The sequence below is a fragment of the Myxocyprinus asiaticus genome, chromosome 18 (genome assembly GCF_019703515.2).
Source record: "Myxocyprinus asiaticus isolate MX2 ecotype Aquarium Trade chromosome 18, UBuf_Myxa_2, whole genome shotgun sequence".
Lineage (NCBI taxonomy): Eukaryota > Metazoa > Chordata > Actinopteri > Cypriniformes > Catostomidae > Myxocyprinus > Myxocyprinus asiaticus.
The window spans coordinates 24,821,134-24,837,134 of NC_059361.1; the positions used below are offsets into that span (position 1 = coordinate 24,821,134).

Consider the following 16,001-nt stretch of genomic DNA (forward strand, 5'->3'; position numbering starts at 1 on the left):
TTAGCCTTTTAGACATTTGCTCCAAAAGGCAGACATTTGGAATTTTATTTTACAATGTTAACCTTTTGTCCTCTAACTGGCTCTTTTCTATTTAGGGTTGCAATATCATGCTAAAACGTCAATAGTATGTCACCAGATACTTCTGCTAACATCAGGCCAAGCGAAAGCCTGAGTGGTGACATTTACGTCACAGGTTAAAATGAGACCGGTGACATCATGTTGTCAGGGAGCTCCCTCTTTAAGAGTAAACTGAACTCCAAAAAAGGGAGTCCATACAGTTCCCAGGGGCAATTAACTGTGTGACCCACGCTGCTCTACTTTTTATTAAGAGCTTCTCACACCAGTCAGCCCTAAAGAATATCTTCACATCGCCATCCGTTTGTGCCAGTCTGCGTTACCGATCTGCTGTTCCATACCGTTCTCCTTTTCTGGGCTGATGTCAGTTACGAAGCATGAGGTCTATCCCTCTATTTCCCTTGACCCCTTTCTCTCTCTCTCTCTTTCTTGTTGCAACTGTTATGAAAACACAAACCCCCCGTTTCCATGGCAGCTACAACAGGGTGTCCTGATTGCATGAGAGCTAAGAGTTACAAAGGGAGGAGGATTGAACATATGCTCCACTACACAACATAAGCAGCTCCATAAAGATAAAGGCTTTCAAACTTTGTCATCTGTATCTCATCATTACTTTAAACTAAACATCATGAAGTCAGGCTGTCTCTCACATGTGTATGATATCATGAGAATTTAAGTAATACTTGGCTGAAATACAAGGGCAAGGATCCAAAAATAGTGTGTTAAATCGCCCGAACAGTCTTGTAAGGTCTTAAACAAAGGGAGGTTTTATTCTGCGTTATGTTGTGTTCACTGCTAGGAGTTTCTATCCTGGAACTGATCAATAATTCTGGTTCTGATTCCACTTAACGATTCAGTTCCGTAACGATAACATTAACAATTCTTAGTACATTTGAGAAAGCACCATAAATGTATTGTTATTGATCCCATCCTATGTTATGAAACTGTTACATATACTGTCATTGTTTTTATTTATATATATATATATATACACATATATACACCGGTCAGCCACAACATTAAAACCACCTGCCTAATATTGTGTAGGTCCCCCTCGTGCTGCCAAAACAGCGCCAACCCGCATATCAGAATAGTATTCTGAGATGATATTCTTCACACCACAATTGTACAGAGCAGTTATCTGAGTTACTGTAGACTTTGTCAGTTCAAACCAGTCTGGCCATTCTCCGTAGAGCTCTCTCATCAACAAGGCATTTCCATCCGCAGAACTGCCACTCACTGGATGTTTTTTGTTTTTGACACCATTCTGAGTAAATTCTAGAGACTGTTGTGTGTGAAAATCCCAGGAGATCAGCAGTTACAAAAATACTCAAACTAGCCCGTCTGGCACCAACAATCATGCATGCGATTATCTAATCAGCCAATCATGTGGCAGCAGTGCAGTGCATAAAATCATGCAGATACAAGTTAAGAGCTTCAGTTAATGTTCACATCAGAATTGGGGGAAAATGTGATCTCAGTGATTTGGAGCTTGGCATGATTGTTGGTGCCAGACGGGCTGGTTTGAGTATTTCTGTAACTGCTGATCTCCTGGAATTTTCACACACAACAGTCTCTAGAATTTACTCCAAAAAGTGCCAAAAACAAAAAACATCCAGTGAGGGACAGTTCTGTGGATGGAAATGCCTTGTTGATGAGAGAGGTCAACAGAAAATGAACAGACTGGTTTGAACTGATAAAGTCTATGGTAACTCAGATAACCGCTCTGTACAATTGTGGTGTGAAGAATATCGTCTCAGAATACTATTCTGAGATGCAGGTTGGCGCTGTTTTGGAGGCACGAGGGGGACCTACACAATATTAGGCAGGTGGATTTAATGTTGTGGCTGATCGGTGTGTGTGTATATATATATATATATATATGTATATATATACACACACACACACACACACACAGTACTGTGCAAAAGTTTTAGGCACTTGTGAAAAATGTTGCATAGTGAGGATTTCTTCAAAAATAATGAAATAAATAGTTTTCATTTATCACTTAATGTCATACAAAGTCCAGTAAACATAAAAAGCTAAATCAATATTTGGTGTAAACACTTTTGCCTTTAAAACAACACCAATTCTACTAGTTACACCTGGACATAGTTTTTCTTGTTTGTTGGCAGATAGGATGTTCCATGCAATAACATTTTGGTAACATACTTTTTTTAAAGTACCATTTATTACAACAAAACTGTGTATCTTTAACTACACATTGTTACAACAACCAGTTAGTAATTACACTAATTTAAGTCCACTGAACCTTGAAGGCATGGTTCACCCAAAAATGAAAATTCTCTCATAATTTCCTCACCCTCATGTCATCCCAGGTGTGTGTGACTGTCTTTCTTTCACAGAACCAAAACAAAGATTTTTAGATGAATATTGCAGCTGTGTAGGTCCATATAATGCAAGTGAATGGTGACCAAAACTTTGAAGTTCCAAAAAGCAAATAAAAGTAATCCATAGGACTCCAGTGGTTTAATCCATCTCTTCTGAGGCAATCCAGTCGGTTTTGGTTGAGAACAGACCAAAATATAATTCCTTTTTCACAATAAATCTCGACATTAGCAGTCTCTTTGGTCATGATTTCAAGCTCGATTACACTTCCTAGTGACATCTAGCACTCTGCGCATGCTTCAAGGACTAGAAAGTGTAATCGTGCTTGATATCATGATCATGCCTAGAGACTGCAATGGCAGGAAGTACAGTGAAAAAGGAGCTATATTCTCACCCAAAACCGATTTGATCACTTCAGAAGACATGGATTAAACCATTGGAGTCTTATGGATTACTTTATGCTGCCTTTATGTGTTTTTTGGAGCTTCAAAGTTTTGATCACCATTTACTTGCATTGTATGGACCAACAGATATGAGATATTCTTCTAGAAATCCTTTGTGTCCTGCAGAAGAAAGTCATACACATCTGGGGTGACATGAGGGTGAGTAAATGATGAGAGAATTTTAATTTTTGGGTGAACTATCCTTTAAGTGCAACATGGTACCAGTTCTTGGATTATTTCTAGTCGTATATGAACGAAAGTAATGACTTGCAGTTCAGTAATTGAGTCAGATCATGTTCAGTAATTGCTCAGATTGATTCGGTGAATAAGTCATTTAAGACCAATCACCTATGACTCAGTTGTCAATAGTCAAAATGACTAATATTTTCTTTATTTTGCTTCTGTTGGGAGCAACAATCACATATCAGTAGTTCTGTCATGGATGCATTGTTTTATCCTGTTCTTTTTTTTTTTTTTTTTTTCCTCAGTTTGGAATGCCCAATTCCCAGTGCGCTCCAAGTCCTCGTGGTGGCGTAGTGACTCGTCTCAATCCGGGTGGGGTGGAGGACGAATCTCAGTTGCCTCCGCGCCTGAGACGGTCAATCCGCACATCTTATCACGTGGCTTGTTGAGCACGTTACCACGGAGACATAGCGCGTGTGGAGGCTTCACACTATTCTCCGCGGCATCCAGGCACAACTCACCACGTGCCCCACCGAGAGCGAGAACCACATTATAGCGACCACAAGGAGGTTACCCCACGTGACTCTACCCTCCCTAGCAACCGGGCCAATTTGGTTGCTTAGGAGACCTGGCTGGAGTCACTCAGCACGCCCTGGATTCAAACTCATGACTCCAGGGGTGGTTGTCAGCGTCTTTACTCACTGAGCTACCCAGGCTACCCCCTATCTTGTTCTTTTAAAAAATTATGAACACATACCATTTTGGGTTACCCCACTCTCCTTTTTGACAGCCGAAGAGTGTTGACAGTGGGTAGGATTTTCTTCACATTTTTTATTTGAGTAACGACAGATGGCCTCTGTTATAAATTTGTAAAACAAATGGCAAACAGGCAGGTCACTTGCGAACACAGGCCTGTGTCCAAAACATGCAGATGATTTAAGGGAAAGTCTCAGAAGTTTAAACCACAAAAGAGTTAACATTTCATTGGTTCCTAATGCCCAGCTGAAAGACAGGTCCTGCCCTCCCCTCTATTTGACTCGAGGCACATAATCTGGAATGTCCTTGCAAGAAGGCCTCTGTGTTGTGTGGCTAAGGCGCGCAGCTGTGTTGCCTGCTTTGAACCAGTGGTTGGAGGTCACTTCAAACATATGAGCTATATTTCAGTGGCCAGTAAGTGCAAAGGGTATTCTTAGCTTGTTTGTGTCCTTTTACCAAGATGTGGTAGTACAGTACCTCACCAAACTGTTATAATCATGGGTTTTATGAAGCTTTTTGTTTTGTTTAGGCGTTTTTGCTTTATATGTCAACTTGGCTGTTCCACATAATACTGATCTGTGAAGTGTTTAGGATTGTAGTGCTGGTGTAGCACACTTAGCCTTGTTGGTGTGCTCAACTACAGATTTTTTTGGAAGTTGTCTGCTCAAGGACAGCCTTGTGTGCTTTTTAGCTCTGGTGGATACTGCCCCCTGTTGATGTGTGGAGACTTTTCCAGTAGTGGTCCACCTGGGTTTATGGGATTGCAGACATAATGTACATTATAGACATTATACTGCTTCTTTGCAGTATATGTGTAACCAGTTTTTTTAATTTTCTGAAAAAGATGTGAGTAGCACTTGCCAGCCATGATGCCAAGGTGGTTGCCAAGGGCATTGTTATGCAGTTGACAAGGTAAAGACAGTGTTTTTTCAGCATGTTGCTACAATAGGTGGCTGCTACAGTCTTCTTGGTTACTAATTATTTGCTTTCTGGTTCAAGTCAAAAGAGCCCACCCCCTAATCTCTAAATTCTGGTCCCTTGATATGGCTCGGGAACCTCCTTGAATGTAAGTCTAAGAGATTTTTTGTCTGGTTTTTTTTGGGGGGTTTTTTTGCAAGTCAAAAAATTGTCATCCAATCGCTTAGTCATTTCACAGCTTTCCTACACAATCCATGTAATTTGAGGTATCATACACAACAAAGTTTAATACTTAGGGATGGTGTTTGTTCAAACCCCTAACCCTAAGTAAAAGCAATAATAGTAAAAGTAATTAATAGTGATTCTTGCATTAGAAAGCATCACTAATTATTACTGTACATAGGACGTTAAGTTTTTCTTACCCCACTGGCAGATATTCTTTCTTGTTTTAAGCATAAAGTTTACAAAATTGTCAGATTTCACTGAAAACAAGAGTTACTATCTTATGCCAATTTGCTTGTAAATAAAATATTTCTTGTTTTAAGAATATTTAGATATTCTGCATCTGGTCCACAGATTTGAATTGATGCGGATGTGCTGGCAGTACAACCCTAAGATGCGTCCATCTTTTTTGGAGATCATCAACAGCATCAAAGAGGAACTGGAGCCACCCTTCCCAGAGGTGAGTTTCTTCTACAGTGAGGAGAACAAGCCACCTGACACTGAGGAACTGGACATGGAGGTGGAGAACATGGAGAATGTTCCACTGGATCCTGCTTCCTTGCTTGCCCCCTCCTCTCAGGGGAGCATAGGGGCCCAGACCCAGAGTCCACAAGCGCTTTCCCCAGCTCAGGGGCCAGGGACACCAACGGGGTCTGCCCCGAACCCCTCCACCTCACCTCCCTCCTGCTCAGCTTCTCTGGCCCTGGCCTTAGACAAGCACTCAGGACAGGTAGCAGCGAATGGGCCAGTGGTGCTGCTAGGGCCACCTTTCGATGAGACGCAGGCCTACGCACACATGAACGGTGGGAGGAAGAATGAGCGAGCGCTACCACTGCCTCAGTCATCAGCCTGCTGATTATGACTTTCTCCCACCCTCCATCTCCCTCTACTCTTCACACAGGGTACCCCCATTTCCCACGCCCTTTTGTCTATGTGGTCATATGTGTTTCCTTACGTTTGCAATGAGTCCAAAGCTGACCGTGGATTTGATAACCAGATAGACAAGTATCCAACGTGGAAGTCAGTGGATCATTTTTTTGTATGATTTCAAATGATGGAGGATGTTTCGATCATTTGTTTGTATGATTTCAAATTATAGCCCTGGCTTTCACCTGTGTGGAAAGAACCCGTCTTAATGTTTTCTTAAAGAAGAAAACCTGCCAGTTAATTGTGAAACAAGAGAGACAAGCATATTAGCCAGCAAGCCCAGCCCATGAACACTTTAAGGAGGCGAATGTGCATACAAGTGTGTTTTTATACAAAAAATACACATTCCCCTTATCAGCGCAGTGCATTTCTTTCTCTAAAACTTGTGTCTTTGTCATCACATTTCTAAATCAAGATGGAGCAGAGACTAGCTAAGAATGCTTGTTATCTATCAGTGGGTGAGAACCATCATCTGATTGGTCTTACTGGTTGCTCCACCCTTCTACTTAATCCATTTCAAGGGTGTTGGCTAAAGAGTGAGGTGGGCTTTTTGTAACTGCCAAATTTTTGCCAAATCAAATTTCCGTTTTTCTAAAAAGGTATTTATCATTACATAACCCGATCCCCCCATTCACATCTGATTTTCTAGGTTGCACTTTGAAGTAGTGCAATCAAGGGACTAAACTCTCATACTGTCTTTGATGGAGGATTTCTGGACCTCGTCTTATACAATCAGCTTGAGTTTGTAAATCCTTCCCCTTTTTATATGGCTTTGATCTCTGACTCTTGCATGGCAGTTCCTGCTACACAGCCCATCTGTGAGCTCAGCCTCTGTCAGAGCGATGTCTTGAGTGGAAAGAAAAGAGCATGACGCTAATAGCGAAGGTGAAGAGATCAACACACTGCAGAGAGGCAGATATGAATAATAAGGGATTGGCTCAGTCATGAAGCAGACAGAATACTGGGGCTTCGTCTGTTTTCACATCTGTTTGCCAAGACGAGTGAGGCACTGTACACAGCAGGTATTTTTTAGACTAGTCATTAGTCTCTCTGTACAATTCATATGATTCTAAGAAAGGTCTTACAGTTGTATGTTAGACCACAAGATCATTTACACACAAATCATTGGTTTGAGTCACTTTTGATAACTTTTTACAGTTCTGATGTTCACTTCTTTGTCTGTACAGAAAGAAGCTGCTATTTGTTTTCTTTTGTTGGTGTTGTGTGTGTGTGTGTGTGTGTGTGTATGTGTATATATATATATATATATATATATATATATATATATATATATGTGTGTGTGTATATATATATATATATATATATATATATATACATACACACACACACACACACACACACACACACACACATTTATATACATTTATATATACACATTTATATACATTTATTATATATATACATATATATATATATATATATATATATATATATATATATATATATATATATAAATGTGTGTGTATATTTGTATATACACACACTGATCAGCCACAACATTAAAACCACCTGCCTAATATTGTGTAGGTCCCCCTCGTGTCGCCAAAACAGCGCCAACCTGCATCTCAGAATAGCATTCTGAGATTATATTCTTCACACCACAATTGTACAGAGCAGTTATCTGAGTTACTGAGTTACCGTTTGTCAGTTCGAACCAGTCTGGCCATTTTCCGTAGACCTCTCTCATCAACCAGGCGTTTCCATCCACAAAACTGTCCCTCACTGGATGTTTTTTGTTTTTGGCACCAATCGGAGTAAATTCTAGAGACTGTTGTGTGTGAAAATCCCAGAAGATCAGAAGTGACAGAAATACTCAAACCAACCCATCTGGCACCAACAATCATCCATGTGTTTATCTAATCAGCCAATCATGTGGCAGCAGTGCAGTGCATAAAATCATGTAGATACGGGTCAGGAGCTTCAGTTAATGTTCACATCAACCATAAGAACAGGGAAAAAATGTGATCTCAGTGATTTGGAACGTGGCATGATTGTTGGTGCCAGACGGGCTGGTTTGAGTATTTCTGTAATTGCTGATCTCCTGGTATTTTTACGCACAACAGCCTCTAGAATTTACTCCGAATAGTGCCAAAAACAAAAAAACATCCAGTGAGCGGCAGTTCAGTGGACATGTTGATGAGAGAGGTCAACAGAGAATGGCCAGACTGGTTCGAACTGACAAAGTCTACGGTAACTCGGATAACTGCTCTGTACAATTGTTTTAATATTGTGGCTGTATATACATATATTTAAGAAGTCCTTCAGGTTTAATATTTTATGATATCTCCACTACAGTCCATTTTCTAATTCTTTGTACTCTTCTTGCAAAAGAAAAAATAGAAAATAGCCTTTCAAAAAAAAAAAAAAAAAAAAAAAAAAAAAGTTCTCCCTAAAAGGTTGTCTGCATTGCCACATTGTGTCCATTGCCTTGCATTTTATAACATTTCTCTATTATTATTATTGTTAATGACAAACTCTTTAGCTCTGCATGTGAACTTTAGGCACCCTTGAAACTACCATGAAACTATGGTTGTCTACCATTGCACCCTGCCCATGAGGTGCAACTCAATCTCAGGTTAATGTTAAGGTTTTGTTCTCTACACAGAGCTTGTTCCACTTTGCCTTTAAGTTGCTGCCCTCTCCTAAAGTTCATCCTTAGTAAATCGTACAGTATATCTCTGTCCACCCCATTCCTCCTGCTTACATCAGGTATTTTACTTCACCCTAAAAAAACTATTTTTGTAAACCATCCATGTAACTAAATAGCAACTAACAGGACTAATTGGTTTGTCTTACATAACCCAACCAGCCTGTAACACCTCCAAACAAGATGCATTCATAATTACTGCTTTCCAGTTATGTGCAACCAACCTCAATCTTATAAAGACATGCAATGAGCACTAACCTTCCTGATGAAATATGCCATCTGTAACCAAATAAGGGTGGGTTAAAGTTCAGAAAAGCGCTAAATAATGGTAGGTGTCCCTGGCTAGTTGGCTTTAAATATGTGTTGTTTTGAAGGATTTCTCCATGTGCGTTTGGGAATATTACCAAGGACTTATTTTTCTTGTCTTAGAAGTTTATTTTTCCCCTCTGATGGGGTATTTATTTCATTTCCTATTTTTGTGATACCAGTTGAAATCACTGTACACATGCCCTGATTATTTAGTATAAAATCTGAATTCTGCATGCATTTTCCATGATGTCATGACTGGGGGACTTTCTTTTTTCATTTCCTTCAGCATCTATCTACCTCATTCTTTTTTTATTTTAAATGTGTAAGTATATAAAATGATCAAATACATCTCACATTTTCTCACAAGTTTGTAGAGGACCTAATCATCCTTTGGCATGTCTCTGATTTAGAAGCTCTTTAAGCACCACAGAGTACATGCTCCCAGGAATTGAGAGAGAGAGGAAGTCATGGTGTGGCCTAACATGGTTATGAAATTCCAAATAGCATGTATATAGCATCCTTTATGCCCAGTAACACACACACTCACACACAAAATCCCACTGCTCTCAATTACGCTGCAATACTTGTTTACAATATAAAATGTTTAACTCACCAGATGGTATCTGTAATGGACCTGAGAGATACCAAAACGTTCTTTATAAAAAGAAAATGTTTATTTTTTTTTTATTTTTATTTTTTTTTTGCATTTCATGTATTCTTCACTTATCCTTTATTCATAATTTAAAGGTTTAGAAGGTCATACAGTATCTTGCGTAAAAAAAACTGCAAGACCCTGCCAACAAAAAAAACACTATTTGACATCAGTCACCTCTTGGCTCCTATTTTCATGATAAACCGGGTTATGGTCTCAACAAGTACTATTTTTGCAAAATTTGATCCCTAATTCTTGCTTTAGTTAAATTGATTACAAAATGTTTTTTGTTTTATAGGCCAACCCATGAAATGCAAAATGAAGTGCCAGTAATGGTTGTGCAATCCAGATACAACGCTCTTATGCCATTGAAAACTGTGCATGATATTTATGTTTCCGTCAATGTAAGCTTCCAGGATCTTTTCTGTAAAAACTGATTTGCAGCATCAAAAGAGATCATGACACTGTACCTCCTGTTTCACAACATGTCCTTCTCAGACACAAATCCTTCTCTTCTGCACAACGTGGCTCTCAATGTCCAAGACATCAAGTGAAGGCTTTGGCCCATAATTAAAGGGATAGTTCACCCAAAAATGAAAATTCTCTCATTTACTCACGTTCATGCCATCCCAGATGTGTATGACTTTTTTTCTTGAGCAGAACACAAACGAAGATTTTTGAAAGAATATTTCAGCTCTGTAGGTCCACAAAATGCAAGTGAATGGGTGCCACATTTTTGAAGCCCCAAAAAGCACATATAGCCATCATAAAAGTAATTCATACGACACCAGTGGATTAATGTCTTCTGAAGCAAATCACTAGGTGTGTGTAAGAAATAGATCAATATTTAAAACTTTTTTTTACTAAAAATGTTCGCTTCTAGCCAGCTCATTGACGAGGGTGGAGTTCAAACTGACTCTCGTTTGGTGTAAGCCTCCTTTGCATAGATACTAATATGTAAATACCTTATTAGGAGTTGTTCCTATGGGCCGTGATACTGTTTCCACACAAAAGCAGTTTATGCAGCGGTCTGAGCAAGGAGCTCGGTCTGAGGCATCTCCTCCATTCACTTGCATTCAAACAGCTCTCCTTGTTGACTGTTCCAAGATGGCACCGCAGTTGATGTATCCAAACCAGCCGAATGAGGCATCCGTGTATGAATATTTATGCTCCTCTGTTGTAAACAACACTGCGCTTCCGTATTTTTTCGTATTTCTCGCATGAACTTGTCAACGTGACATCAACCATCTTGAATGTTTAGTAAATTTTTTTTAAATATTGATCTATTCCTTACACTTTGCATTCGCTTCAGAAGACATGAATTAATCCACTGGATTCGTATGGATTACTTTATGATGACTATATGTGCTTTTTCTAGCTTAAATTTGGCACCTGTTCACTTGCATTTTATGAACCTACAGAGCTGAAATATTCTTCCAAAAATCTTTAAATCTGCTCAATACACATCTATGATAGCATGAGGGTGAGCAAATGATGAGACAATTTTCATTTTTAGGTGAACTATTTCTTTAAGATGACTTTAATGACTTCCCTCTTAACTACATCTGGTATATACACTGATCTGCCACAATATTAGAACCACCTGCCTAATATTGTGTAGGTCCCCCTTGTGCCACCAAAACAGTGCCAACCCACATCTCAGAATAGAATTCTGAGATGATATTCTTCTCACCACAATTGTACAGAGCGGTTATCTGAGTTACTGTAGACTTTATCAGTTCAAACCAGTCTGGCCATTCTGCCACGCTCCAAATCACTGAGATCATATTTTTTCCCCATTCTGATGTTTGATGCGAACATTAACTGAAGCTCCTGACCCGTATCTACATGATTTTATGCACTGCAGCCACACTATTGGCTGATTAGATAAACACATGGATGATTGTTTGTTTCAGAAGGGCTGGTTTGAGTATTTCTGTAACTGCTGATCTCCTGGGATTTTCACACACAGCAGTATCTAAGATTTACTCCAAATGGTGCCAAAAACAAAAAACATCCAGTGAGCGGCAGTTCTGCAGATGGAAACGCCTTGTTGATGAGACAGGTCAACAGAAAATGGCCAGACTGGTTCGAACTGACAGAGTCTACAGTAACTCACATTATCACTCTGTACAATTGTGGTGAGAAGAACAGTGGGTTGGCGCTGTTTTGGTGGCACGAGGGGGACCTACACAATATTAGCCAGGTGGTTTTTATGTTGTGGCTGATTGGTGTATGTAAGTAACACTGTATGGCCACCTCAATTATAATCTAATCATCCTTCCCTTTTCCTGCAGTCTGCTCTAATACCTGATTTCTGGCCAAAGCATCTAAGGATCTAATGCATTGTGTGGATTTCGTGAAACATTCTCACAACAAACCAGTGGGGTTTTTCCCTTCGCATAAACCTAACTGGAAAAAACATTCCAACTGATTTGTTAGGTTAGATCCACTCCATTTGTCTAAGAGGTAACATATATAAAGGGCCAGTTGTTGTCACCATATTAATAGACCTCATTCTCTAACAAGAGAAAGGGCTATAGTTTTGCCTCTCTTTTCTACTGCTGCTGACAACATGCTGCTTTGAAGACTATACATGGTCTGGTCAATAGCGTTGCATAGGTGGTGGATTTAAGCTAAATGCTTTATCCAAATAACCACTGAAAATGGATAGGTCAGACAATTCAAATGCAAAGCAGATAAGAATTCAGAGCAAATCAAAAGGCAAAACCCCCGGCTGTTCTGTTTTATGGCACTTAAAATATAAAATATGTTTTTTAATTTGGGATCTTTTGCTAGAGGAACTCCAGGGGTTGAACATGAGGGCACTTGGGACCTGGCTGGGATGCTGAGAGGCACATTGCTAGAAAAGAATATTATTCTGTGTGGGAGAAGACAATCTAAATAACCATTCTATAAAAGACCTTGTGCTTGTATTGTTGCGTATGTATATGGGTGGGAGTGTATCACATGTAGATGTAGTGATTAAGATTTTGATGTGTTTATAATGGGAAAATAACAAATATCACTATTTATTTCTGTTTCTCTTTTTCTTTAATGAATATGGACAAAACTATTGGCCTGTTGCAAAGTGAATGTCAGTTTTCATTGACTGCTGCCAAGTTTCCTTAGTTACCAGTAGGTTGCAAATCAACAACAGAACACATATATACAGACACAAATAGGACAGTGATGTCCAGTAGATTACGGGTAGTCATGACACAGAGAGAGAGAGAGCATGACTGGAAATCGTTTTTTTTTTTTTTTTTTTTTTTTTTTATTAAAAAAAAAAGTCAAGTTTACAGTAGAAATAGCTTGTTGCAATGCAAGTTCTCTTCAAACCTGAAGGTAGATAGACTGAAAGATTTTTTTCCTCAACTATCACCAAGAACCATTATTATTATTATTTTATGATATTTCTTCATAATGCAAAACCTCAGGTTTAAAAAAAGATGCATGGATGCATTCTAATTGCAATAATGAACTTGAGGTTTCACATCATTTCCCAGGCACTGTTGTTTTTGCTTGGCATTCTGACAAATTTCAAAAGAGGCCTTGATCTACTGTACTGAAGAGAGTTTAATAACACTTATTTTCCTTTCACAAAAAAAAAAAAAAAAAAGAGGAAAAATAAAAATCTCTATCATTGCGTTGATTGGTAGAAACTGATGGTGAAATGGTTTGGCTGGTACTCTTGTCTTCATGTAAGTTATGTATCTAAGGCCTCCTGTTTTTATTTCAAATTTCTCCTCACCTCCAGTTGAGATGGTAGACTTTTTACATGCCACTGGCTTAATGTATATCTGAATTTTCATGTATGTTCTTTTTTCTTAAATTTTGAATTAAAAAAAATGAACGAGTCTGAAGGCCTGTGTCCTGTGTAACTTATTGCATTTTCATCATGTAATTTACATCATGGGTTATGCTTTGTGGAGTAAGTTGTCTCCAGGGTTTTCTACCTGTGTGTTGCCCACATAGCCAGATGTTGTGTATTCAGGGGTGTCCAGCTGGTGTAACAAAACCTGGATGATGGTCTGGAGTTGTGGTATCAGTCTCTCTGGGCTTGCCAGGCTACCTGAGGCTGGCACATGGATCAGGACAGCCTTTCTCTGTCCATGATACAGTGAATAGTAGTATACAAAATCGCACAGGTACCTGCGAGTTGTTAACTTACTGTTAAGAAACTGATGCCATTTTAACACTTGACAAAACTACGACAGTGTATTTTATCCATGAAAATGTTTAGTCTTGTTATTACCTCCCAGCATCCCTGGAGTATATGACATCAAGTCCCATACTTTTTAAAAGCTTGCTAAGGGACCTCATGTTTATGAAAGAGTCCATCCTTTCTGGTCCTCCCTCGATGCAGCAGTGATTAACAGGGCAAAGACCACTCACATCTCTGTCCTTGTAACAGCGGTTCTTCCCCGTTTGCTCCACTGTGATGCCTTTGGCTCCAGGAGCTATGCCCAAATGCACAGCAACCTGCTCATTACAGTGAGAGAATGTGACAGGGGTTTTTATGTTTCTATCATCATTTTGTGTCATAAGCAAGTTATGCCAGTAACTCAGATGCTGTAAAGTTATCATTTGTATACAATTTTTAACAAAACACCTCTTAATCTCTGTTTTTATCAGAGTCTCATCAAGCCCTGATCTATGTATACAGGTAGTGATTAATCTATGTATAAAAGTTTGCCTTTTTAAAGTTACCTTTGGAGTTATCTTCTGCCAGATATCATCAAGGACTTGTTGGGATTTTGCATAACTGACTGGAATCTCCTTAATGTGGACCTCTATGCCCATTCCAAGTCCCACCATCTTCAAACCCTACTGAAATAACCAAATATCTGACTTTACAGTAACTGTATGTAAATTTGAGTGTATAAAAATTATGATTACAGTTATAATGATTTATAATACCTTCATGTAAGCACTTTTATTGGTTTAGTCACTTAATTTGCCCAAATTGCTCAATTTCACTTTGGAATCAATGAACTTTAAACCATTATTTATTAAAAAGAGTCTAGAGGCCTCAGTATGACTTAAGCACTGCTAATTTAAAAAGCCATGATGAAGTATACAGTACCTTAGCAGCCTCCCAGCTTGGATTCACAATATATTGTCGGAAAGGGCCAAAACCTGAGAAAATTAGACATTTTGGTAACACTTTACAATAAGGTTCCATTTGTTTACATTAGTTAACATGAACTAACAATGAACAATATACCTTTACAGAATTTATTTATCTTGTTTAATGTTAATTTCAACATCTAGTAATTAATTTTTAAAATCAAAAGTTGTATGTGTTAAGATTACTTAATGCACTATGAACTAAAAATGAACAATTATATTTGTATTAACTAACAATAATAAAGATGAATAAATACTGTTAAAAAAAAATGTATTCGTTGTTAGTTCATGACACCTAATGCATTAACTAATGTTAAAGGAACATTCTGGGTTCAATACAAGTTAAGCTCAATTGACAGCATTTGTGGCATTATAATGATTACCACAAAAATTAATTTCGACTCGTTCCTCTTCTTTTAAAAAAACACAAATCCGGGTTCCAGTGAGGCACAATGGAAGTAAATGGGTCCAATCTGTAAATGTTAAAATACTCACTATTTCAAAAGTATAACCACAAGACATAAACAATATGCGTGTTAACATGATTTCAGTTTGATAAAATCCCTTTCTAACCTTTCCTGTGTAAAGTTATAGCAAATTTTACAACATGATTATGTAATGTCAACAAACCCTTAAATGACTAAAAAATGATGATTTAAACAACTTTACCGCTCAAATAATCCACAAGTTTTAACAGAAGAATTAAATGTAAGTGCTTTTATACAATTAGCCTATAACTTAAACTTCAAATTTCTGCCTTTAAACCCTCTAAAAATTGGCCCCATTCACTTCCATTGTAAGTGTCTCACTGAAACCTCGTTTTTTGCTTTTTTAAAGAAAAGGACAGACGAGTCGAAATACTTTTTTGTGGTAATGAACATCATGCCACAAATGCTGTCTATTGAGATTAACTTGTATTGAAACTGGAAAATTCCTTTAACGAATGGAACCTTATTGTAAATTGTTACCGACATTTTAAATAAATAAACGACTCCCTGACAAACATACATGTAACAAAGTTGACTAATAAGGCAGCATATGAAGAAAGATTAGATATTTTTAATCAAAGCGAGACCGCTGCAATGTAACTTTCGATCGAGACTATTCAGGTTACAACCCCAAAATAAACCACTTACCTGTTACAACAACATCGCGACGAGTAGTGTCCATCGTTTTTATTAAAATTCATAGGTTTACCACCTCTCGTAATTTAAATTGAAATTATGCTCCGCATTTCATACAACTGTATCCTAATATAAATGTGATATATAGTGCTATTACCGAAACTGACACTTTGTTGTACAAACTACGCTACAGAGAATGTAGAAGAGCGAGTGCATTATCCATTTTTCTCCACATGGGAGAG

At 38.3% G+C, this 16,001-nt stretch overlaps 2 protein-coding genes across 2 annotated transcripts in view; one reads left to right on the forward strand and one right to left on the reverse strand.

Moving 5' to 3' along the window:
* LOC127455660 (insulin-like growth factor 1 receptor) overlaps positions 1-7,093 on the forward strand; it is a 162,705-nt gene extending 155,612 nt beyond the window's left edge. The window contains exon 21 of the mRNA XM_051723684.1: positions 5,301-7,093. Coding sequence (XP_051579644.1) covers positions 5,301-5,802 — 502 coding nt within the window. The 3' untranslated portion in view covers positions 5,803-7,093. The remainder of the gene's footprint in view (positions 1-5,300) is intronic.
* Positions 7,094-12,754: 5,661 nt separating this feature from the next.
* pgpep1l (pyroglutamyl-peptidase I like) lies at positions 12,755-15,976 on the reverse strand. The gene is made up of 5 exons (XM_051723702.1): positions 15,772-15,976; positions 14,592-14,644; positions 14,216-14,335; positions 13,761-13,987; positions 12,755-13,657 (listed from the first exon to the last, which is right to left on the reverse strand). The coding sequence occupies exons 3-5, from the start codon at positions 14,321-14,323 to the stop codon at positions 13,423-13,425; spliced, it is 570 nt and encodes a 189-aa protein (XP_051579662.1). The 5' UTR covers positions 14,324-14,335; positions 14,592-14,644; positions 15,772-15,976; the 3' UTR covers positions 12,755-13,422.
* Positions 15,977-16,001: the final 25 nt, after the last annotated feature.

What these genes read in the sequence shown, in the direction of transcription:
- pgpep1l (XM_051723702.1), bottom strand. Translation starts at nt 14,323, where the DNA reads ATGGTGGGACTTGGAATGGGCATAGAGGTCCACATTAAGGAGATTCCA. An exon ending in GGCAGAAGATAACTCCAAAG is followed by an intron (nt 13,988 to 14,215) that starts GTAACTTTAAAA and finishes TGTAATGAGCAG; the next exon opens with GTTGCTGTGCATTTGGGCAT. An exon ending in TACTCCAGGGATGCTGGGAG is followed by an intron (nt 13,658 to 13,760) that starts GTAATAACAAGA and finishes AACAACTCGCAG; the next exon opens with GTACCTGTGCGATTTTGTAT.